Source organism: Mus pahari, chromosome 5 (assembly GCF_900095145.1).
Source record: "Mus pahari chromosome 5, PAHARI_EIJ_v1.1, whole genome shotgun sequence".
Classification (NCBI taxonomy): Eukaryota; Metazoa; Chordata; class Mammalia; order Rodentia; family Muridae; genus Mus; species Mus pahari.
The window spans coordinates 166,968,817-166,994,599 of NC_034594.1; the positions used below are offsets into that span (position 1 = coordinate 166,968,817).

General features: G+C 35.8%; 1 protein-coding gene and 1 pseudogene across 3 annotated transcripts in view; one reads left to right on the forward strand and one right to left on the reverse strand.

The window, feature by feature from the left end:
• The window catches only part of Cr2 (complement C3d receptor 2), a 42,291-nt gene extending 38,411 nt beyond the window's left edge, over positions 1-3,880 (reverse strand). The window contains exon 1 of one of the 3 annotated variants that reach the window (XM_021197971.1): positions 3,739-3,880. In XM_021197971.1, the coding sequence (XP_021053630.1) occupies positions 3,739-3,796 (58 nt within the window). In that variant the 5' untranslated portion in view covers positions 3,797-3,880. The remainder of the gene's footprint in view (positions 1-3,738) is intronic. The other 2 variants (XM_021197972.1, XM_029538758.1) reach the window with 2 other exon arrangements.
• A 19,364-nt stretch (positions 3,881-23,244) lies between these two features.
• Positions 23,245-23,987, forward strand: LOC110322091 (annotated as a pseudogene).
• Positions 23,988-25,783: the final 1,796 nt, after the last annotated feature.

Here is a 25,783-nt window from a genome sequence, read left to right on the forward strand (position 1 = left end):
TCATGGTAGGGAAGGTACATGGCTAGACCAGCTTAGTCCATTGGGAAGGGATCTGCCACAGCTGCTGGTTACATAACATCAACCAGGAAACAAAAAGGCTTGACTAAAAGTGGGAAAAGGAATATAACCTACAGTTTCTACAAATCAGTTGTAAACCAAATATTCAAATACATGAGCATGTGGGAGATATTGTACATTCAAACAATAATGGACACAATAAAAACAAAAAATACGCTCTCTGGTTTTCAAATAAAATCAGAAGTGTACAAGTAAAAAACATCTTTAAAAGGTTTTATTTTTTTTGAAGATTTTATTTTTTATTTCACTTCTAAGAATGTTTTGCCTACATATATGTATATGTCAACTATATGTATTCAGTGACTGCAAAGTCCTGATTAGAGTCACAGATCTCCTGGAACTGGAGTCACAGGTGCTTATGAAGCACCAAGTGGGTGCTGAGAACCAAACCCTGGTCGTCTGTAAGAGCAACAATACTCTAACTATTGAGCCATCTCTCCACCCCTACAAGTAAAAATTTTATAAATAAAAACATTTATCAGAAGAAACTAAAGTACCACAAAGATCTTGTAAAATCAAATCACTTTAATTGGTTTATATAACTATCTTAATCACTAAAGTTTATCATAGAGAGAAAAACATATTCATTCATCATTGAACTTGTTTATTTATTATTTATGGCTTTATAAGATAAGGTCTCACTATATAACCTTGAACTTAGAGTCCTTCTGTCTCAACCTCTCTAGTACTCTACTTCTCATTATATTTGCTTTCTTATTTTAACAAACTAGAGTAAAGAAACCCAAAATAGCTAGAAAAGCTTTCTGATATATCAAAGAAAAGAACTTGTCATTAGCAATGAAATAAAGGCCATTGCCAAATACAGAAGTGGATGCTCACAGTCATCTATTGGATGGAACACAGGTTCCCTAATGAAGGAGCTAGAGAAGTACCCAAGGAGCTAAAGGGGTCTGCAACCCTATAGGAGGAACAACAATATGAACTAACCAGTACCACCATAGCTGTGTCTCTAGTTGCATTATGTAGCAGAGGATTGCCTAGTCGGCCATCGATGGGAGGAGAGGCCCTTGGTTTTGTGAAGATCATATGCCCCAGTACAAGGGAATGCCCGGGCCAGGAAGCAGGAGTGGGTGGGTTGGGGAGGAGGGTGGGGGAGGGTATAGTGGACTTTGGGGATATCATTTGAAATGTAAATGAAGAAAATATCTAATAAAAAAAGAAATAAAGGCCATTGCAATATCCATACACTTGAGTATGGCTCTAAAATAATAATTTTCTATATAGGAGTGAAGATTACCTCCTTAACTTTATTTGCAGAGATCCAGAAGTTCACTCTTATTCAGAGCAGAGGAATCTAGACAAAATATGACATTTTGTGAAACCCTACAAGAGTAGAAATATACCTGAAAATTAACAAATTTTAAATTGTGAGGCAGGTACAGGTGAAAGCTAAACAGTGATTGCCTACTGACTCAAAGACATTCACCAAGCTCCCAAGGCCACATGCTTCTACTGGGGAATTGAAAGAGAGTCACCACTATTAGGAGCCAGATATTACTGTATTCCTCTTTTGTAATTCTTTAGTTTCTTCCATTAATTCCCACGAATTTCCCCAACTACATACTCTGTGAAAAACAGCAAGAAAGACTCTAAGAAAAATGAAGGCTTAAAAACAGTGAAAATAGATATCTTCACAACAGGATGAGACTTCTACCAGTTATTCTAATCAGATAATAATCTGTGATTATCAATTGTGAATAAGGACAAAAATTATCTTCCACAATATGGAAAAACATTTAAATTCATAAAACTCAACAATACAGACCAGGAGAGATACAAGATCTGGAAACTACAGAAGAAGGGGAAACTTTACAATGTGACTTTCCATGCCAAAATGAAGCAAGAATCACACTTTGTGCATGAGGGTTAATAGAAGTCTCATCTCTAGTAAGGAGACTTCACACTGTATTGAAACTGCCCACCTTCCAGGCCACAGTACAGAATTTCCAGAGATTGGTTTCTCCTCCAATCAGAAAATGAAAGAGAGCAGGTGAAATGTTTTACAGCTAAAGGCACTGCTGTCAAACCTGATGACCAATTGAGTTTAATCCCCAAAACCCACATGGTGAAAGGAGAGAACTAACTCCTATGAGTTGTCTTCTGACCTCCAAACACATGCCATTGAATGTACACACCTCCCCCACACATGATAACAAATAAACACATTTAATGAGTTTTCAAAGAAAAAGAAAGGCTAGCCTACAAACTATCACATGGTAGGGATTTTCAGGAGAGTCTCTTTTCTCTCTTGACATCTTTCTAGCATCTGGAGTGGAGACTGGAGTAGTGACTAACACTGAAAATTCTTCTGGAGGACAGAGAGAGATTAACTATTTAGATGTAAAAGGCTTTAGACAGATGATTTAGAAATCATTTAGAAGTAGATGGAGGATTTATGTGTAGGATAAAAATAAATCTAAAAAGTTGGTCAGAAAGCAGGAAGTAGGGAAATCATTATTGAGAATTATCATCAAATGCCTTAATACTAGGTTTCCTGGCTATCTGATGGATGATTTTTTTAAAAATGAGAGTCATGTATGTTAACCAAAGTATTGTACTAAGCATAAAACATTCATCAGTGAACATGAAATAAGGTCCAACCATCCCTAGAATTGATTTTCCAGTAGAAATTGTAGCAGAACTAATGCATAATATTTAGACCCTATAACAACCAGGTCCATCCTTAGCTGCTAGCTGCTACACTTAGTGTCAACAGTCAAGTGCCAATTGACTTAATTTCTCTGGCAGCTCCTGATTTTTCACTTCCATGGGATGGTAGCACAGCTCATTTCTGACTTTATTTTATATATGAAAAACTGAGGGTCAGGACTCTAACCAACTTGCCAAAATTCACTCAGCCATTGTGGTTTACTGTAAGTAACCTATGAATTTATTCACTATGAGAATAAGTTATACTGAGACTTGCCAAAATTCACTCAGCATTGAGGTTTTTGCAGTAAATGTCATATACCTGATCCCTTCACTAACAGAACAAATGGTACGACTTTAAAAGCAAGCCAATCTGTGAAACAACAACGACAACACACACACACACACACACACACACACACACACACACACACACCATTTACAGAGAACACTGAAGGAGAACCTACAGAAGCACACACCACTACAGAAGTCATAGTTTTAATTCATGTTTAACTTTAAAAACTAACTGGAGATAGTTTTTAAACATACTATCAAAGATAAAAAAAAATCTGAGACCCATATTGGAGAATCAGGTGTTACTCTTGTTAAAAACAAAGCAGGGACTCCATGCCTAGAGACACATGCAGGTCTGTAATCCTTGAGCACAGCCTGGGACACTACTGTGTGAGCTCTTGCTGAATTCCCAAGAGGCTGGGCTCCAGGGAGAAGAAAGCGAACCCCCCAGCAATGCAGCAGTCACATTCCAAAGCGACCATAAGTGTCTCAGCCTTCAATGGTGGTAGTCCATCTCCCAGAAGAGGTGCGGACGTTCTGCATCAGGAGACTGAGGGATCTCCAAAGGTATCAGGGACAGGCAAGTATCCAGCATTGGCCCCACATTCCTGGTTTGTCCTCTAGCCTTTGTGTAAGCACAGAAGGTTTCCCAGCCCTGGTGGAATTCCCGTATTTGAGCTCCCATGCCCAGCTCACCAAGAACTCCTGGAGTGATGAGAGTGAAGAAAACCCAGAGCGAACCCAAGGCTCCCATGCGTGCAGCGGTCCAATGGCAGGTTGCGCTCTGTGAGCTGAGCCTGTAGCAAGGAAAGGAAGAGGACGCGGTTGGCTGCCTGCGGCTGGCGGTAAGCAGTGGGGAGCAGACCCTTAAATAGCATCGGATCTGCGCGGGCGGTGCTGGGTACTGAAGATTTGTGGAGCACAACTGCAGGTGACTAGGGGCGGAGAGGCAGAGAGGGGAGGTCCCCGGGAAGTCTGCTTTTGGTTCAGGCTGGGTTCTGCTCCGCGCCTGGCTTTCCTATTTTTTGTTGATTGAGCAGCCAAGTACGTTAACTTTCTCGTCCCCCCCCCCCATCTGAAACAAGAATTTCACAAAATAATACTCATGCCTACTGATCTACACGTTCGTATGATATGCTAATTTACAGTATTGTATTCTTTAAACCTGTTTGGTGTTTTGTTCCAGTTAATTCATTTTCAAACCCCCCTTAATGTAATCAACTCTCAGTTTGAGAAAACAACTTAATTTACTTAAAGTGGAAATTCAGAAATAACACTGCCTGGCATTGCAATCTTTTTACTCTAGTGTAAATAGTGAAATTTTAAATTTCTGCATATCTGTAAAGGGGTTTTCTAAATGTTAATATTTTAGAAATGTTATCTCTCTGTAGTTATAAAGATATATAAAAGTATATATTTTGACTATACAATTGTGTTATGTAATTGTTATTTCTGACTTTTAAAATAAATTACAGACATTTATCTCTTCTTTAAGTATTTTAATGTGTATTTCCTAAAAATAAGGACAATGCTCTATAACTATAACAAAATGATCAATTACAAGACACTAATATTGGTAGAGTAGTTTTTCATAATTTTTTACTGTCTTCAAGTTTTGATGAATATCTCAATAATCTTTGTTACGGCATTTTAAGAATAACAAAACCATCCACACTTCAGGGTTATATATTTGATTTTCATGTCTCTTTCATTAATTTGAAAAAGATCTTTGGGAGTAGGAGGGGTGTGTGTGTGCGTGTGTGTGTGTGTGTTATGTGGTTTGCACATGTGCATGAAGATATGTGGAGACCAGAGGCTAATATCAATGTCTTTCTCACCAGCTTTCCACCCTCTTATTCAAGGCAAAGCCTTTCTCTGACCCTTAAACTTGCAGGTTATCTAAACTGGATGGTCAGTAAGTTCCATCTGCCTGTGTCAGTCTCTCTTGCACTAGGATTACAGGTAAATTGGGTGCAGCTTTTTACCTAGATTCTAGAAATCTGAATTCAAACCCTATGCTTGCTTGACAAGTAGCTTTACAGACAGAGCCCTCTCAACCTCTTGGCCTGGAATTTTGTTGTTTCTTTTGTTGTTAGTTTTTGATATCTTTGAACCACACATAGTATTTTCCAAAAATGGTTCTTAAATCATTTGTCTACTATATAGTATAGTAACAAATTACCCTACGATTGGTAGTGGCTTAAGTAAGACTAAATAGTACCTTCCAGTTTGTACTATCATAATTTTGAGGCAATTTAGCTAGACTGGCAATTTTTCATCTCCCCTGATATCATGGTCCAAATGAGAGCTTGCGCTACAGTCATCCAGTTGACTGGGACAGGAAAAGTCACACAGAAGACGCTCAGTCGCTGTTGACTGGATTCCTCATTTCTTCACCGTGGAGCTGCTGGGTAGCAGGGACTGAAAATTCTCACCTCATGGCAACTAACTTCTTCTAGATCAAAAAAGACATAAGCCAGAATGTCTTCCATAATCCCAAGCAGTCATAATATTTTGAGAAGAATCTATTGATAACAAATATGAACTCTTCTCAGTGCCAGAGAGACACTATGCATGAATGGGAATACTGGGAGTCAGAGATGAAGGGGCACCATCATGGAGGCTGGTTACCAGCATCACTCAGTTTGGTTTAATGTATTTTTTCACAACTAGATTGAAATTTTATATTTTGAGGTAGAGATATCATGGGATAGATGCTGTGTGCTTATCTGGAGGTACATGTTGCCTGTTGGTCCTTTTTATTGGAAGTAGTCATTTTTATTACATAAGCAGGTTTCTGTCAAGTTTCTGTAGTGTAAAATTACTATTATTTATTTTTATTTTATTAGTAATTATTATTACCTTTAACAAATGTTATTTATTAACATATTAACAAGTTGTTATTATCATATTATTAAAGTTACCTTATTATTAACAAATACTTTGGGGAGGAATATTTCACAACTTTGTAAGTACCTCATTTAAAAATCAAATTTTAGATCATTAATCATTTTTTTGTTTGTTTGTTTTTTCGAGACAGGGTTTCTCTATATAGCTCTGGCTCATTAATCATTTTTGTCTTAGAGGAATGGATACAGAAAATGTGGTACATTTACACAATAGAGTACTACTCAGCTATTAAAAACAATGAATTTATGAAATTTTGGCAAATGAATGGATCTGGAGGATATCATCCTGAGTGAGGTAACCCAATCACAAAAGAACACACATGATATACACTCATTGATAAGTAGATATTAGCCTAGAAACTCAGAAAACCCAAGATACAATTTGTAAAACACATGAGACTCAAGAAGGAAGACCAAAGTGTGTATACTTCGATCCTTCTTAGAAGGAGAAAAAATACCCATGGAAGGATTTTCAGAGACAAAGTTTGGAGTAGAGACTAAAGGAATGACCATCCACAGACTGCCCCACCTGGATATTCATCCCATATACAACCACCAAACCCAGACACTATTGCAGATGCCAACAAGAACTGGCTGACAGGAACCTGATATAGCTGTCTCCTGAGAGGCTCTGCCAGTGCCTGACAAATACAGAAGTGGATGCTCACTGTGATACATTGGATGAAGCACAGGGTCCCCAATAAAGAAACTAGTGAAAGTACCCAAGGAGCTGAAGGGGTCTGCAGCCCTATAGGAGGAACAATATGAACTAACCAGTACCCGCAGAGCTCTCAGGGACTAAACCACCAATCAAAGAAAACACAAGGTGGGACTTGTGTTTCTAGCTGAATATATAACAGAGGATGGCCTAGTTGGCCATCAATGGGAGGAGAGGCCCTTGGTCTTGAGAAGATTCTATGCCCCAATATAGGGGAATGTCAGGGCCAGGAAACAGGAGTAGGTGGGTTGGGGAGCAGCGGGAGGAGAGAGGGGATAGGGGATTTTCAGAGAGGAAACTAGGAAAGGGGATAGCATTTGAAATGTAAATAAAGAAAAAAAAATATATATATATATACATTATATATATGAAAAAGAAAGGAGCCCTCAAGGTGACAGGTGACAAGCTTAAAATCAAAGGCCACCACTTAAGGCAATGGAAAAGGGATGGCTGGGATGTTTGGATGTGAGTCAGTCATAGCACAAAAGAAAGGAGACAATATTTAGAACTAGCGAGTAGTTTTAAGTGGTTGTCATGACCATGGCTAGCCATGGCCTTTAGGTTAATTTCAGGGTAATGAATGGAGTCAGACAGCATTTGACTGTGCTGAGGAAGAAGAGACCACTCCTAAATGGTTAGTTTCCTGCTTTCTCTATAGCTAGGGTTCCTGGAACTCACTTTGTAGACCAGGCTGGCCTCGAACTCAGAAATCTGCCTGCCTCTGCCTCCCGAGTGCTGGGATTAAAGGTGTGCGCCACCACACCCAGCTAGCTAGGGATTCTTAATGACATGTGCCAATCTTATTTCCTGTCACCTCTTGGCAAGCCAAGAATCTAGTAGTTCTACAATAATAGGGAAGCCTTCTAAGGAAAAAAAGTCCTCTACCTCAGTAAGTGCTACATAGAGCACTTTGCTGAGAATGTTCATAGTCTTGTTATATAGATATTTTAATGATCAGCTACTCAATCAGAACTGCTAATTCTTTTCTCTTTGATTTCACTGTAATTGCTGGTGAATGATATATATATCATTATGGTGAATATATATATATATATATATATATATATATATATATATTCAGCATAATGAGAATGTTATTAAACTAGTAAGAGGAATTCACCTATTTTTTTTCTGTGAAAAAAATTATTTTGTCTTACTCTATTAGTACATTTATGACTCCCAAAAGGCATTCAACCATTACTTTTATATTTATTAATTGGAATTCCACTACAAAGAAAAGCTTTCTCTTCTATTCATTTATTCATTCATTTTTCTGTATGAAATCGTGTCTATATCAATTTGAACTTATTTATTCAATGAGACATGATCTGTTACTGAAGTTATTCATTTTAATTTCCAAATTGTTCCTGACATGCCCTGTAGAAGATCTCAAAGTATTTCCTGTTCCCTTTTTTGATCCAGTTCCTATAAATTTTTGAGTACTTCCTTGTGTTCAGGTAAAACAAAAAGCCCTAGACTCAGATTTCTAGACCCATCATTGGAATTCATTCTTTCTCTAAGAAATGATGGTTCTTCCTCCTCCTCCTATCTACTTCCCCAACCCCTCTCCTTCTTCTCCTTCTCCTCCTTCTTCTTCTCTTTCATCTTATAAAGGTGCACATTTTCATTTTGCTTTTCTCATGATGGTTAGAATCAAAACTCTGAACACTACATTCATGACTAGTGGAACACCATTGCTTCTTTACTTTCTCAGCAGACACAACAAGAACAAGTATGCATGAAGGATAAAAAGTAGTCCTGTGTCTATGTAAACCTTTTCCTTTTTAAAAATCTGCCATTGATTCATACTGTGCCTTCCAATTTCAGTCTATTACCATCAATTTCCCTACCTTATCTTATATCTATATTTGTAACTCTGTTCTCCAAAGGCAAGTTACTTAGTTCTACAGTATATTTACTTATTTACTCTATACAGAGAAAATATAGGTTGCTAAAATTATCATGGCATTTGTTTGTAGCTTAAACTGTGTAGTATTTTCCTCCAGTGTGATGGTATTAATCATTTAGACTGACTTATTTCTCTTTGTATTACATTTTAGCTTATATTTTGTCATTTTTACTTAGGAAAAAACATAGTTTTAAATATCAGAACTGTATGAAAATGTATGATTAGAAAAATGCCTCTTCTGTTTGTTATATTCAGTATTTTCTTATTTATCTGTCATCTTTTTTCCCCAATGAGTAGACACATATTTGTGTTCTTTCTTTTTCACACATAAAAGAAAGCATGCTATACATAGGTGCTCCTTTACTTTTTATTTATTTATTTATTTATTTATTTATTTAACTTAACAAATATATTAGAGTTTGCAGCATATAGAGTAAAAGATATGCCTTACTCCCTTTATTGATGCATGGCACTTCATTGAATGGGTGAGCTATGATTTATTCAGCCATTTTCTTATATGAACATGTTAGGTTGTTCAATAAAAACTCTTGATATTATCAGTCTCTAATCCTCAATCAAGAAGCATAGACTAACAGGCAAGATTAGAAAACAGATTCTTTTTACTTTTATTTTTCTGTTGTTGGATGTATATATTCAAATAAAATTTTCATAAAGGAAATTGCTTAGTCAAATGGAAAACATTCATATAGTTTTGTTAGCTAATGACAAATTCCCTTAAAAGGTTGTGTAAATACCCATTCTGTTGTAGAATTCTGTCCTCTAGACATGACATGATTACATGACTGTTGCTTTTTAAATATCAGAACAGCTGCAGTAATGCATAGGAGGTTCATAGGCATACAAAGTTCCACTTCTCTGTGAGAATATGTAAGTGGTAAACATTTGCTAAAGAGGAAGATTTAATTTCTTCAGTAGCAACTATAGTGTAGTGTGCCTATGTTCCTGTCAGGAATCCCATTTAAACTCATTGGTTCATCAAGCTAAACCTATGTGGAATCTTTCACGGATATAGCATTGGCACCCTATATATAATGAATAGTATTTGTTTATGACTTCCTAGGAAAAGTCAACACAAGTAGTATAAAAATTGGGTTTGTAAGGTGCTAAACCTCTCAGGAGGGGATAAAGAAAAGCAAGGCACATGGTGAGATCTATCTTAGTCCCTATAAAACAAGTGGCAAAAGTAGGTCAAGGTAGAGTTCCTAGAGGAAAGAACATTGATAGAAAGCTGAATTTGATGCTTTTGAACCTTCAGAAGACTATAAGGTCTGAATAATAGTTCAATAAAAGGGTAAAAGAGGCATGAGAATTTCCTTCTACACTTTCTGCTGAGGTTAAGATTGAGAACCTCCTTATACATTCCCCTAAAGAACTAGCCAAGGGCTAATAGGGCTAGACAAGGCACTTTCAGGACTTCTATAAATGTGTGAAATACTTGTACTTTAGTGGATACATAGACTGTGTGTACATTAATTTATGATTTTGAACAATGAGTAACAATTGATTGATATGGAGATAGAATAATAAAGGTAAAAAGGACTTAGTTTGTCCCAAGGGTGGAGTATTATCTCTTCTGGGAGTATACTGTGGTCATTTTTCTCTTGCCAGAAAATATTCTGGAGATGAATGAACTGATAATACACTTCTTGCATACCATGGTTGGAGAGCTTCTCCTAGGGATAAGAATTTTAAGGTACTCATGTGTGGTTGGGTGTCTTTAGTGCCCAAAGGGAGGAAAATAATAGATAACACAGGTTAATTGGGAATATGATAAAAAGTTACAGAAATCATCAACTAATTAGAAAAGGTAGAGATTATTTGTTTTGACATTTTAAAAGCCTTGTGGGGGCGGTAAATAAAAGAAATGACTCATAGAAAATGAGCATTGATTGTAGAGAGCTAAATGAAGTATACCTGTTATTCATCCTAGTACCAAATGCTGCTTGTTTCACACACACACACACACACACACACACACACACATACACTGGGACATGTCCATGCTACATTGGACAATGTTAGCATTTTTTAAAATATTCCTTTAGTTACTACATCCCAAGACTTGGAATAAATAGCTGTTTTCCTTCCTCAATTTCATCTTTGGAGTTTGTTATGTGTGTGTTATGTGATTTGTAGCTTGGGACATGTCTTATTATACTGCAAACCCGTATAAAAGGCTTAATTATATAGTTTATGCAATGACATCCTTTGAGAGTCTCCAAGATTTAGAAAAATATCTTGAAGATACACAAATGCACCTACAGAAGTAAGGGTAGGAAGCCAGGCCATACAAGGTGTGAGGGTCAGGCACAACTGTGAAATTCTTTAGACTATGGTAGTTAGGTAAGATGTGCACAATACCTGTCAGGCTTATTGATAAAATTTTGTATCAACTTGTGTCTGTGAATGAAAAACTACTACAGGTATTTTTGGAGTTACTAGGGGGACTGCTGCATTGTCATAGCCATCTTGCTTAAAATGTTCATCCCTTTTATGACTTGGTAAAAAGAAGTTCCACATGGGATACAAGTAAATCTCAAGAGGCTTTTGAGCAAGCTAAGATACTCATAGGACAGGCTAATCTGTGTGCCTCAAATAATTTTGATGCCAAATTTATGCTGGAAGTTAATAGAAGCTCATAGGGCTCCTGCAAGAACTGAAATAGAGAAACTGAGTAAACAACTCCTATAGAATATTGTTTATAGTCATGGAAAGATATAAAAGCTTGGATGTACCACTAGAACATTAACAGTATATGAGGCATGTCAACAGACAGAATCCATGTAGATTCAACTTCAGTAAAAGTTAAAACAGCATATCCAGTTTTGGACCAGACTTAAGGCCTTCAGCCCAGCCTGTTTATGTGCTAGAGCATAAATCAAACTCTGAAAATGGCATTCGTATTTATAGAAATGTAGTTTGGTGTTCACAAGTTCTGCCACCAATGCCATGCAGATTGCTCTGGAATCAATGTCTTTTCAAGCTGTTGAGCCTCCTTGAATTAATGGAACCAAAAACCAAACCAGTCAAAGTACTGTATGGAATTCTGGCCATGTCCATAATTGGTGAATGATGGCTCAATGAAGAGCACCAGACAAGGATGAATGGCTATGTCAATACAAATGAGCACAGACATCATATGGTTTACCCTGCAGCTGCTCTAAAGGACATAGTGATTTTAATACCTTGGATGTTTGCTATTTTCCTTCCTCCCTGTCACAGATATGGGCAGCTAGACAGGGAATTTTGGAGGACACTTGAAATCAGCATACTACAATCTGGGGAAAGGGAGCTCTTCTAATGCCCAGAGTCTGCTATCAACAAGCACAAGCAGCACACAACAATTTATAAATACATTTTATAGCACATTCGTTACAGTGTAGCTGCCTGTAAGTTGCTCATGCTTCTGTAAATTGCTACAAGTAACCCCAATTAAGTGCATTGTTCATGAAGCTACACTTGATGGAATAATTTTCTGGTCTGCTGTTACCCTATCTGGGGTAAACAGAAATAGGCACTCTATGAAAAAATCCTGCATGCAACATCTTTCTACTTTCACTTTCTTTTAAAAAATAATATTTTGCTAATTCATTGAGAATTTCATTCAATATATTTTGATTATATCTACCCCTTCCATGGTTCACCTCAGCTCTTCCATGGTTCATCTCCACATCCCTACCCACTTAACTCCATGGTCCTTAAAAAAGAACCCAAAAGTTTCTTCCAGAACAATTCATACCACCCAAATACTCTTGCGTATGTGACCATTCCCTGGAGTGTGATCATACCCTTAAAGAAAACTAATGCTCATTTTTTAAGGGCTTGAACTGCCTACATATTGCCAAGAACACAGATTGGGATGGTGGGCACACTGCTTGGCCAACATCCCACAAATTACTTTAAGATAAACAAGCCAGTTTCTTCAATACTAATTTTCCCCAATACGATATTTTGAAAGTCACCAGTGCAATGTCATATTCCCAATTTACAGTCTAAGCCTATGACTTGTAATGTGGTTATACTGCATACAACACAAAAGTTGTATGTACACAAATAGAAATAAACTTATAGAGACTTCTTATAAAAGTATTCTGCTCAGTTTAAAGAACAAAGAGGAACTGCTTATTTTAGGGGATTTCCATGCTGTCATTTGGTGTACAGAATGTTGATCACTTAAGAGTGAAAGAAGTTCATTCATTTCATGAGAAAGAACATTCTTTCCTTTTTGAAAAATAAAATTAATGTAGTATTAGATGAGACTAATCAGGGTCTAGACCATGGTTAAGATTACTCCTCTCAGCCTATCTCAGTATGAGAGTGGGTAGATACTGAAACCAACACCTTCTAAGAAAACTACTACAGAATATTTATTTTCTTTAATTTTAATTTTTATTTTTATGTATGCATGTGAGTTTATGCTGTGTGTGTGTGCCCATGGAGGCCTGAAAAGAGGACTGGGACCTATAGCTTTAGTTAAAGATAGTTGTACATCAGAAAATGTGAGAAGTGAACTTGACCATTCTGGCAGAGCAGCAAGTGCTCTTAACGACTGAACCTCATCTCCTACCCTATATCAGAATAGTTCTACCTAAACTGTACATGAACACACTCTAATGAACACTGAAGCTTTAACACAAGAAGGTGTTGCTCGTGGTGATAATAGCAGTGGTGATCTAGAGAAAATGGGGCAAAGCCATTTATAGAGGCTTTCTGGCCCCTAACACTACAGGAATTCCATGATTATTTCTGCTTTTATTACTTTGAGGTCAAAACTAAGGATATTGTTCTGTCATTTGGAGCAAACTTCCTGCAAAACTTATAGATTTTTACATCCTATTTGACCATATTTAACCTATTTCAGATATTTTATTTATAGGATACTAAAAACAAGGTATTGGTCACTCAGTGTTCCTGGTATGCAGAATACCCAATCAAATAACTCTTGGTGCTTCATGGATGGAAATTGGTACCATTATGGCACCCATGGTTGCCTCCTGACCATAATCCAGAAGAGTAGTTGGGGGCTAGTAAGTAGTGAGAGAGGATGTCACCATGCTCTAGATTTCAATATTCTTTCTTCGTTGCTCTTTGTTTCTTTGACTTGATACTTATCCAACTTTTTGTCTAAACAGAGATCATTGGCTTCTAGAAGATGCTGGTTAGTCATGTCTCATCATCCTCCTCACACATGCAGAAATCCTTCATTCTTCTCCTCAACCTAGAATTCACATGAATAGAATGTTAATAATCTAAATTATGGGTGACAGTGAAATTCCAAGCAATGATTTATTTTTTCAAAAGTCTCTAAATTAGAAATGAAAATGTAGATAGAAAATAAGTTTTTAAAAAAGACCCAAAGGACGTGCATGGTATGTACTCACTGATAAGTGGATATTAGACATAAATCACAGAATACCCATAATATATCCCACTGACCAAATATTGGAAGAGGTTGGGGTCTCTTATGGAACAGTTGGGGGAAGGATTAAAGGCTCTGAAGGGGATGGGAACCCCACAGGAGGACAAACAGTCAGCTAACCTGGACCTCTGGGAGTCTCAAAAACTCATTCACCAACAAAAGAACACGCATGGGATGGAATGAGGCCCCCAGTATAGGTGCAGCAGATGTGCAGCTCAGTCTCCATGTTGGGCCCTACCAACTGGAGCAGAGGGTCTCCCTAAAGCTGTAGCCTGACTGTGGTATATGTTCTCCAACAGGGCTGCTTTGTCTGGCCTCAGTGGGATAGGATGCACTTAATCTGGCAGAGACTTGATGTGTTAGAGTGGGGAGATATCTGGGGAAGCGGGGGCTGCTCTCTCAGAAAAGAAGGGGAGGGGAATGAGGGAGGGTCTCTGTGATGGGGAAACCAGGAGGGGCAGCTTTTGTGTGTAAATAAATGAATAAATAAATAGAAATTAAAGGAAAAAAGAATCACAACAAAAAAGGTATTTTACTGAATTTAAATAATGTCTAAAGAAAGAGACATATTAAACATATTATTTTTGAAATATCTATCTACCTGTCATCTGTTTATCTACTATTACAGAAATGAATGAAACAGGATTTGGAAAAGGCAATTTGCTTCTAATTGGAAGCAAAAATATTTTTGCATGTTGGGGTTCAGTTTGTATACTATAAAAAATTAAAGATGGGCTGGAAAGATGATTAAACAGCAGAAGACCAGGATTTGGTTTCCAGCACCCATATAGTAGCTCACTTTTTCTATACCTCCAGTTCTAGGGAATCTGACATTCTGTTCTGGCCTCCATGAACACCAGACAGGGTCACAATGTGCATATATACATGCAAGCAAACACTCATACATATAAAACAAAAATTAGTTACTCCTTAAAATAAAAATTAAAATGAGAAGTTACAGAGGTTGTTTCTCAATATTAGAGATAAAACAAGTGAACTAATTTTTAATTGAAATTTTAAGAGCTGTTGAAGATTGTAGGTAGTGTTTCTATTATTGTAATTTATTACCCTGTGCAGTGACCTCTATAAATTTATTTTGTTCTTATTTTAAAAGCTATAAATTAACAACTGGTAACAAAAAAAAAGTATAATTATCCATGAAAATTCTTTTCCATTACAGGCGTGATAATCGCTATTAAAAATAGTTAAACTTATTAAAAATTTTAACATTCCTGTAAGAGCCCCAAGTTAGCATTCTCCTTTTAGTTTATAGAACTTAAAGATCAAAATAACTATTTTTCTGTAACTCAAAAGCAATAAAAAATACAGTAACAATAAACTTAATAAAATATTTTATGAACCGTTTTTAAGACCTATTTAATTTTTTCCAAATCTTTGGGCATGCAATACTGTGTGAGATTATAATATTTTAACATACATTTGTGATATATATATATATGTATATATATATATATATATATATATATATATATATATATATGGTATGGAGTAATAAATATCTAAAATTTACAAATGCAAAATACAGATAAAAAGGTAAAAGTTCATTAATGATCTATAACTTAAAACATAAAACAGTAAGGACTTAGTCTGATGAAACACATTTACAAAAGTTCTATTTTATTTTAAATTACTGTTGTTATAGGAAAAGGACATGTAAAAACAGTGGTTAAGCAGATATGGAATATAGACAACATCATTCTGTAAACTTACATGTTCTTGTTGGCTAAAACATAACTATGTAGAAGTTAATAGCCATTTCAAGTTCTCCTTTTACTACATAACAAGTCAAATTATAGAATATTCTTTCAGAAATTTTAGAAGTGGCTTATACATCAAAGTTAAGTGATGTGAGAATGTTAGTGAACCTCTGTGTCTAACCATACTTCTTATTCTATTACTAGTCATTTTTTTAACCTTGTGGATGTTTTCTGATAACAATGTTCAAGGTAATAATTCTCCATCGTGCTGTTCATCCAAGTCTTATAAAAAAATTAAGGTAAGGTGTAAAATGTATACTTGATTAAAATGATTAGGCATACAGTTTTTACTAAAGATCACTTGTTGTATAACACCAGTGCCAGTTGGACTGGTGGGTCTGAAAGCTTAGCAGCCATCCTGAAGATTGATTGATGGACATTTTGCCCTGTGCTGGGAAGCCTGTCTTCCACTGTCTTTCTGTTTCTTCTTTTATTTTCCCGCCAAGCAAAACTGCATAACCACACAGAGACACTACTGTATAGCATAACTAACTGTTATATACTATTTTTTATTTCTCTCTTCTAACACATTAATTTTTAACCACCCTAGTTTTTCACATTCCTTTCTTTCAGGTCAGCATCCCTACAATTGTTACAAGTTCAGTCGCTGTCATCAAAGTTTGCCATGATTTTCTTATTTCTCCTTACTAAAGTCTGTTTGAAAAAAATACAGAAGCTTCAATTGAATCAAAAGTCAGATTGAACATGCACTAAGCTTCTCTACAATAGAACAGCTTTTTACATGGCTTCTTTTCACCTCCCTTTCTAGTTTCAGTACTCTTTGTATTTACATTTTTTCTTTTCTTTCTTTCTTTTTTCAAGATTTATTTATTATTATATTTAAGTACACTGTAGCTGTCTTCAGATGCACCAGAAGAGGGCATCAGATCTCATTACAGATGGTTGTGAGCCATCATATGATTGCTGGGATTTGAACTCAGGACCTTCAGAAGAGTAGTCGGTGCTCTTAACCACTGAGCCATCTCTTCAGCCCTGTATTTATATTTTTAGAATGTAAAGTGTTGTTCAATGTTGAGTCATCACCCAGCATTTAAGTTGTAATTTGGAGGAAATGAACAGATAACATCTCTGTGGCATTTGTTTCTCCAAGTGTAGAGAGTGAAGCTGCCAGCTTCCAAACTGCAGTTTCTTTGAAGACAGTGTTCACTCCCACACAGAAAATCTTCCCCAAAAGATTTTATATATCATACTCATTCTTGGTTTTTTTGAGAGTCAAAAGGACTCTGTGAAGTTTAAATGCTGATTCTTCAAGAGAGCTGGTATACCATTCCACCATCTGCTACTCACCTCTGTTGCGGTTTTAACTGCCATTACTCATAGGTTTTGGCCCTGATAGGATTGATATTCTGACAAGTCACATACAAGAAGGGTAGTAATATCTTTACATTGTATCAATTTGTTATTTTGTCCATTCAATAACTATATTGAACACATAATGTGACTTAGAGACTATTCTCATAGCTGGGTGGAATAGGCAAGTCTCCTTTTAGTGTATTATGTGATACTAAACATTAACAGAAGGTTCCAGCTTCTGAAGTATTCCATATATGCTCCAGTTCCCTGCAGATTTCAGCATTGTGGAAACCCCATTCTTTCTGGAAAGCACCTTGTAGAATGGCAGGAGATGGTGCAAGTCATCTCTGTCATAACCCAATCCATTTCAAGAGACAGATTTTATCTAATTGACAGGATGGGAAGTTCAGAAAAGCAGTGAAAGTCATACTGCTTTGCTGTTGAGATAGAATAACTCTCTTAATTCCCATTGTTTTATCCCAATTTTTGCAAGTATTGCTCTACTTGTTTTTATGTAACAAATATTTTAAGATGGTAAAGATGATCAACATACTACACATTTATGTGTGAAAATGTCAAAACAAAACTCATTATTTTGTATTATTAACAAACTGGCATGTTAATGATTGTAATAGTCAAAAATGTATTTATGTATTCACCCAACTCTCTCAACTCTAAATTTGTATTTAGAGGAAACTCTGGTATGATAGCTATACCTGTACAAATTTTTGTAACACTCATCAGTGAAAATGAGTACATTAAAGATATATATATATATATATATATATATATATATATATATATATATATATCTTGCTCTAAAACACACTGGAGCAAACATGAAAAATTATAGGATACATGTATGATGTGACATATATGGCTACAAATATGCAAAACAATATTTGTTTTGCATCCAATTTTGGTAAAAATACAAAACACGCAAAGTATTAAATATACTTTAAAGTATTTCAGACTATATACATGTGTCTGTTTGTCTCTGTGTATGTAAAAATTAAGTGTAACATATTTTTTTCATTATAATCAGAAGGAAATGAGATATTCTGAAGACATTATGTTTGATTAAATCTTACATAACGGTGAATTGATTAAACCACTTTCATTTAGAGATTTATTTATTTTTGCCTCTAAAGCAATAAGAATATTTCCGGACTTAGCTTTCATGCAGACATATCAAGTTTCAAAATGAAATTAATCTCCCCCCAAAAAAAAAGAGGAAAGAAATTACATTAAACAGTCTGAATTTCCTGTTATTTTGAAAAGAAAAGAAAATTTGAAACACAGAGGCAAAACATTGTTGAATTTGGTATTGGATAGATGATTCTTCTTTATTGTAATTTTTTATACTTAGAATTTTTATAAAGAAAATATATTTCAAACATAAGGTTTCTTCAGCTTCTTACTTCCCTTTTCTCCAATACTGATTGTTTGCCAGTTTCTGAAATTCCTTTCCTGTTGCAGTTTGGATCTAAAATGCTTAGAATCACTTGTTTATTTATCCATATTCCTGTAACTGTCTTAACATTTTATACTGTGTTAAAGACAACTCTAGTTTATTAATTGGTTGATACCCAAGACGTAGACAATACCTGACATCATACTTAACAAATATTTGTGGAGAGAATATTTTACTGTAACAATGAGAAGAGTTTTAAAATCTTGAAGGTTGACATTTGAGATATTTAAATGAACTTTTGCCACAGAAAGTCAAAAATATGACTTAGGATTTGGAGAAGATACTAGAATGTAAGATGTAGGCTAAAATATTTGATACCCAGAAGATAAATGAAGCCCTGAGCAAGAAGATGGCTTCTTTTTTTTTTTAATACACATAAAAAGAGGAAAGTCGCACTATCGTAAGCACTATCTTTTTTCTGTATGAAAGGGGCTATGGCAGATGGTGCTATAGCTGTGGGTTCTCCTGAGTACAAATATAAAACTGTTAATAGAGTTTTTTCTAACCATGGGAGAATGTGTAGACTACTAAAAGTTAGAACTGCTAGTCATGCACCAAGGAAGTGGCTGATGGAAAAGCATGTCTGCTCTCTGTCCCTATCCCTCCGTTGGGACACATTGCACGTGAATTCTTCACCACCCCCAGAGTGCTTCAGTGAGGCTGACTTTCAGTTGCATCCAGATATTACTAATATGGTGACACACACATTACTGGTTTCTTTCCTTCACTCATTTACTTATTCTTCTAATAATATTTTCTGGAATCTTCTTCCCTGGAGATTATTTCCACACATATCTGTGTAAAACTAAATTACAATAGAGTTTGTTAATGAGAGAAGTATGAAGAAAGGGTGAATAAATTTGGAACATCAAATGTCTGTGGCTAAGCGATGCATTAAAAAAATAATAATAATAACAGTCTTTAGTCATGTCCAAACTTCATGGGGACTTTGTGGTGGATCAAGAAAGCCTCAAAGTTCTGCCTCAGTGCTTGTTATTGACAATGCCTCCTGAAAATGAGGGAATCATTGGTTCAGAAAACAGAGAATGCACTTAAATGTCTGTCCCTGTGATTACTAGCAATATCCGTTTTGGAAGTTGCCAGTTATCTCACACAAAAATCATATTCTAGAGCTTATAGTTTTATAGCTTTCTCACATTTGCCACGCCCACTCTGGTAGTGACTCACATCAGGTCTAAAAACCTGGACAAGTCCTGAGGAAAAAGAGTCTCAAGGAGACTCAGCCTCCTAGAGTCCTGGCATTTCCAATAATCTATATACATGAACCCTATCCACATGTTAGTATGGTGTATGCTCTCTTTCAGTATTATTAATGCCTTTAAATTTTTTACCATAGGTGAAGTTTCCACTAGTGTTCCAAAGTCCTAAAAAACAATTCCTTAAAGCCAGGAGCTTGGAATTCAGTGAAAAGGTTTCCTATTCATTAACATTCTAATTCACTTATAGCAAAGATCACAAAGAACAGAGCCAAGCTCAGGGCAAAGCTTACCAAGGCCTAGGAAATAGGGGGGTTGTAGTATTGCATTAGCAGAACCCCCCAAAACAGGTTTTTCTGCTAGACCCAAAGGAATAGCATAATGGAGGATTTACTGGGGACCCCTGATAGTGGGGTTTAATTATCCAGTAGCCTTGCACCTGGCTTCCTCCTCAAGCTGCTTGGTCCCACCCCCTGGTCTTTTGTTGTATTCAATCCTTTGTTTTGTGTCATTGTATCTGCGGATGTATCCTGCCCCTGCTTTTCTTGTTTGTTCTGTATTAAAGATGTGATGCTCATTTTAATCAATACATTGTTTCTCTCTCTCTCTCTCTCTCTCTCTCTCTCTCTCTCTCTCTCTCTCTCCCCCTCTCTCTCTCTCATGTGAACTGTCTGTCATTCATTCGCCACCAAATCCTCCCTTGCCTGTAACCAAGAGACCCATTCCACACAGATCGGAGACCCAAGTGAGGTCCATCTGTGGCACACATTAGAGTTTTTAAATTAGAGTTTAAATTAATTATTGTTGGCCTAGTCAAATGATCCTAGTCAAATGATCCTTTACATATTTTATTATATACATTAATAAATGAGCCACTATAAAATAGTCATTCATTCACTTTTGATAAGACAGCTACATAATTTTACTGTACATTTTTCTGTTTCCCACTCATGAATTATCAATTGTTCCTACAGATATTATGATATGATAAAGATGTATTTTACTCTTTTTACCAACCGTCTAAACTTTATATTATAAACATTATAAACTTTATATTCTAACTTTGGCTAAAGATTTCACTTATGTTTAAATATCCATTATTTTAATATAAAATTAGGTCATAAGCCAATCTACTCAAAATAATACAGTATCAAAATACAAAATACATTTTCTATTATTTTAATAATATTTAACCTTTTATTATTTTCTTGTTTTTAAATTGCTTCTGCAGCATATGTATACCTTTTTATTTGTCTTAACTTTCTAAAATATTTATATATATAAATTTTAATAGTCATATAAGATCTTACTAATCATATTTCACAATTTACTTAAACATTTACCCAAGTTAACTATGACTCTATATTCCTACTCAGAAAGTGTGGATGAAATGAACTGAATATACAATTCTCAAAACAAGTACAAATGGTCAATAAACATAAGAAAAGAAACTTAATATCCTTAATCATCAAAAATATTCATCAAAGCTACATGGAATTTCTATCTTATCTCAATTAGGATAGCTAACTTCAAAAATACCAATAACAAATGCTAGCAAATATCTCTTAGACACTAATGATAGGAATATAAACTGATGTAGGCATGTATCTTAGTATCATGTTCCTAAAAAAAAGTCTATAAGTAGAACTAACATCTGATCCAGTTATACTACTCATGCATATACACCTGATGTCAACATATCACAGAACTTGCACATTCTGCCTCACAATTCACAGTAGCTAAGAAATGGAACCAATCTAGAGGCTCATTAACTGAAAAACAAATAAAATGTGGTATATATACAATGGGTATTTTAATTATTATTGCTCAATTTTTCATTTCCCCCTTCCCTATTCTCCCCCATCTTTCCCTTGTGCTCCACTATCAACCCCTTTCTGAAATTATGGCTTCTTTTTTCTGTTATTTTCACACACATACAGAGAGAGAGAGAGAGAGAGAGAGAGAGAGAGAGAGAGAGAGAGAGAGAGAGAGAGCCTAAATATATAAATATAATCTATTCAGTCATTTAGTATTTATAAACACTACATATTAGTTACCTGTAGTTCTTTGTGGGACCCCATGAAATTTCCCCTTTCCATGCTAACCTATCTGTTGGTATTGTACTTGTTCAAGTCTCATTTAAACAGCTATATTGTTGAGCTATCATGGATGAAATATCTCTGTCATTTTAAAGAAGCACAATCTCACATCAGATTTCCTGGTCTTCTGACTCTACAATCTTTCTGCCCCCTCTTCCATGAATCTCCTTGAGCTTTAGGTGCAGGAGTTATATTGTAGATGTATCAATTCTGTCAAACACAATCACTTGTTCTCTGCATTTTAACAGGTTGTTTTCTGTAATGGTCTCCTGTTGCAGAGAAATTTCTTTGATGGGGGAAGGGTATAAGAGATGCATTTATCTTTGGCTATAAAGATAATTATTGAGAATATGGTTATAAATTATTCTGGTTATGGTAGTTTCTTCTTTAAGATCTATGACCTCACTAGTCCTGGGTAGTTGGTTGGGTTTCCAGTTCTAGGAATGATTTCCTTCCTGTTGAGTTTGCCTTAAATTCAGTTAGAGAACTGATTATTACTACCAAGATATAAGTGCTACTGCTGCATTTTTAGGAACATCTTGCTCTTCTAGTTGTCATTGCTCATACCATATGTATATTGATAAGATTATTGATTGATTTTTCTCCCTTAGAAGTTTACACAGCATAATCCAGTAGTGTGAAAGCTAGTTCTCAGAGATGAGGCATCCAAGTCAGATCTATCTTGGGTCCTCTGGGTCTGTGTCTGAAGTACAAGACATCTCCAGAAATAAGAACTTACCTTTAACCTCTGGTAACCAAGAATAAGAGGAATAGCCTGCACTGTTTTGAGTCTCTTGAACTCCTGTGACCAATGTCTATGATACTGAACTCCTATGTGAAAAGCAGTTTCTTCTGTCTGGTATTGAGGATTTTAGCAAATAGTCTTGGGAAATGAATTGTTGGTCCACATGGAATTTAAACTGTATCTGTTTATGTATTCACATAAATTACATGTATATGTATAATTTTATATAAATAAATATTAATTCTTTATGGCTACTCCAGACATCCTTAGCATTATTTTACCCTCCTTCTCCCTCTATATTGATTTTCTGTCCTTAGCCTCAATTAAAGCCTTCCCTATTTTACCCATCTTCCTTCAAATAACATGTATTCAGCCCTTACTCTCTCTGGTGATCCCCCTCTCTAACCCTGGTCCTCTTATTATTTTCATACTTATTGCACTTATTATACACTCATAACAGTTTATTCATTCATAAAGAATATAGTTGACTGAACAAGGCAGGCTCATGGACCAGTGACACCCAGAAATTAAGAATTTTTTGAGACCTGGGAGGTCGCAGACTACTGCTTCGCAGCTGTTATCATACCACAAAATGAATATATGGATATCGTTTGAACTACCATGAGAAAAAGAGAAAGAGAAAGTCGGGAGGCTCATGAATGTTCAAAGAAGGCAAAAAAAAAAATTGGCCTGAAGGCTAAGCTCTACCATAAACAGCGCCATGCTGAGAAAATACAAATGAAAAAAGACTATTAAGAAGCATGAAAAGAGAAACACCAAGTGGGAGGATGATGAGAAGACTCCACAGGGAGCAGTCCCCGCCTATCTGCTGGACAGAGATGGGCAGTGGAGAGCAAAAGTACTTTCCAACATGATTAAGCAGAAAGGAAAAGAAAAGGCAGGAAAATGGGAGGTCCCTCTACCCAAAGTTCGTGCCCAAGGAGAAACAGAAGTATTGAAAGTTATTCAAACAGGAAAAAGAAAAAAGAAGGTATGGAAGAGAATGGTTACTAAAGTCTGCTTTGTTGATGATGGCTTCACAAGAAAACCACGTAAATAGGAAAGGTTCATTAGGCCAATGGGTCTACGTTTCAAAAAAGCCCATGTCACACACCCTGAGCTGAAAACTACCTTTTACCTGCCTATTCTCTGTGTGAAAAAGAATCCATCATCCCCATTATATACAACCCTGGGTGTGATCACCAAAGGTACAGTTATGGAAGTGAATGTGAGCAAATTGGGCCTTGTGCCACAAGGAGGCAAGGTTATTTGGGGAAATTATGCCCAAGTTACCAACAATCCTGAGAATGATGGGTGCATAAATGCGGTCTTGCTGGTCTGACAGTGTCATCATTCATACAAGTCATTGCACTCAATACTGAAGACTATACACTGTCAGGAAAACACCGTCACTGGGATCTTTCTGAACTACCGAGAAGTCTTACCCCATGTGCAGTCATCAAGAAGTAGTTATTAAGTTGTAAAGGAAAATAAAACTACCCAGTTTGACAGTTGGTCTTTAGTTTGGGGCATAATGGTTTGTGTATTAAGAAAAAAAAAAAGAATGTAGTTGTTTTATTTTGAGGAGAACAGATGGTACTGGAGATTGTTTTGTTAAAGAAAATAAGCCAGACTCAAGAAGACAAATACCACATTTTGAAATTAGATCAAATCTATACATGTGGCATGAAAGAACGGGAACTATGGGAGGGGAGAAAGTGGACCAGAAGTGGGGAGAAAGGAAACAAAGGAGGGTAATAGAATGGAAATATTCATCAAAGTACAATGATATATATGGAAATTTCATAATGAAACTATTTATAATTAAAGAATAATGAAAATTATACTTTCTACAAAAAAAAATCTAGTTAAATTTTAGGTTTATAGCACTTTTTAAGTCTTATTTTACATCTGGTTTAAAAATTTTTTTTCAAAGATTTATTTATTGTTATATCTAAGTATACTGTAGCTGTCTTCAGACACACCAGAAAAGGACGTCAGATCTCATTGCGGATGGTTGTGAGCCACCATGTGGTTGCTGGGATTTGAACTCAGGACCTTTGGAAGAGCAGTCGGTGCTCTTAACTGCTGAGCCATCTCTCCAGCCCTTAAAATTTTTTATAAGTGTATCAAAATCCTAATTTTCTTTCTGAACATTTTTATAAGTGTATCAAAATCCTAATTTTCTTTGCTATAATATTCCTTATTGGATACAAGTGTATTTAAGGACTTTCCCAAAATTCTTAACTTTAAATTATCTTAGTGACAATAATGTGGATTCACTTGAGGTAGTAGAGGAGAAAACAGTGCTCTCTATTTAGGTCCATCTTAACAGCATATAGGTTCTGTGCATCTAAATTTTACTCTTTGTAGTATTGTCATTTTGTGTGCATTGGCTTTCTGGCTCTATCTTCTTATAGTTTACTTGTAATGTGAGTATCACTCAATAAATACTGTCAAGTCATACCATCTATATTTCCATCTCCAGCTCTTTTCTTTAGTTCTTGAATTACCAGTTATTGATCTACACCAGTGCCATCTTATTTACATGTAGAACATATCATCACCCTGTTACATCTTGTCAGTACAGTCTGTGTTGACTGTTAGCTACATCTCCCATTATCACCATTTACCTTCATCTAAGTAGGGCTACTCATCCTGAGAGTGGTATCTGAAGCTGATGATCTTAAATTTTCCTCTGTTCCTGATATTGTTTGAATCGGAAATAACCCCAACAGGTTAATGTATTGAATAGTTGTTTTCTAGCTGTAGTAAGCCATGGAACTTTTAGAAAGAGAGGATTTAGCTAGAGGCAAGTAACTAAGGATGGGCTTTAAAAATTATTTGTGAGGCCTCCAGTTCAGACATATTCTCTACTTCTTCATACACTGTGTCCGTTTCCATGAATTAAGATGCTCCAGCATACATCCCCTACTAAGATGGGTTGAAATATTCTGAAACCATGAACCAGAATGATTCTTTCCTGACTCATGTAATTTCTGTAAATTATGTATTTTGGTCACAGTTACACAAAAGTACTAATATGGTGTCTAAGAATGAAGGCCCAGACTCCAGTGCAAACCCTATTACACTATTAATATCTAAAGAGAGGCTTTGGTCAAACCATGTAACCCTGAA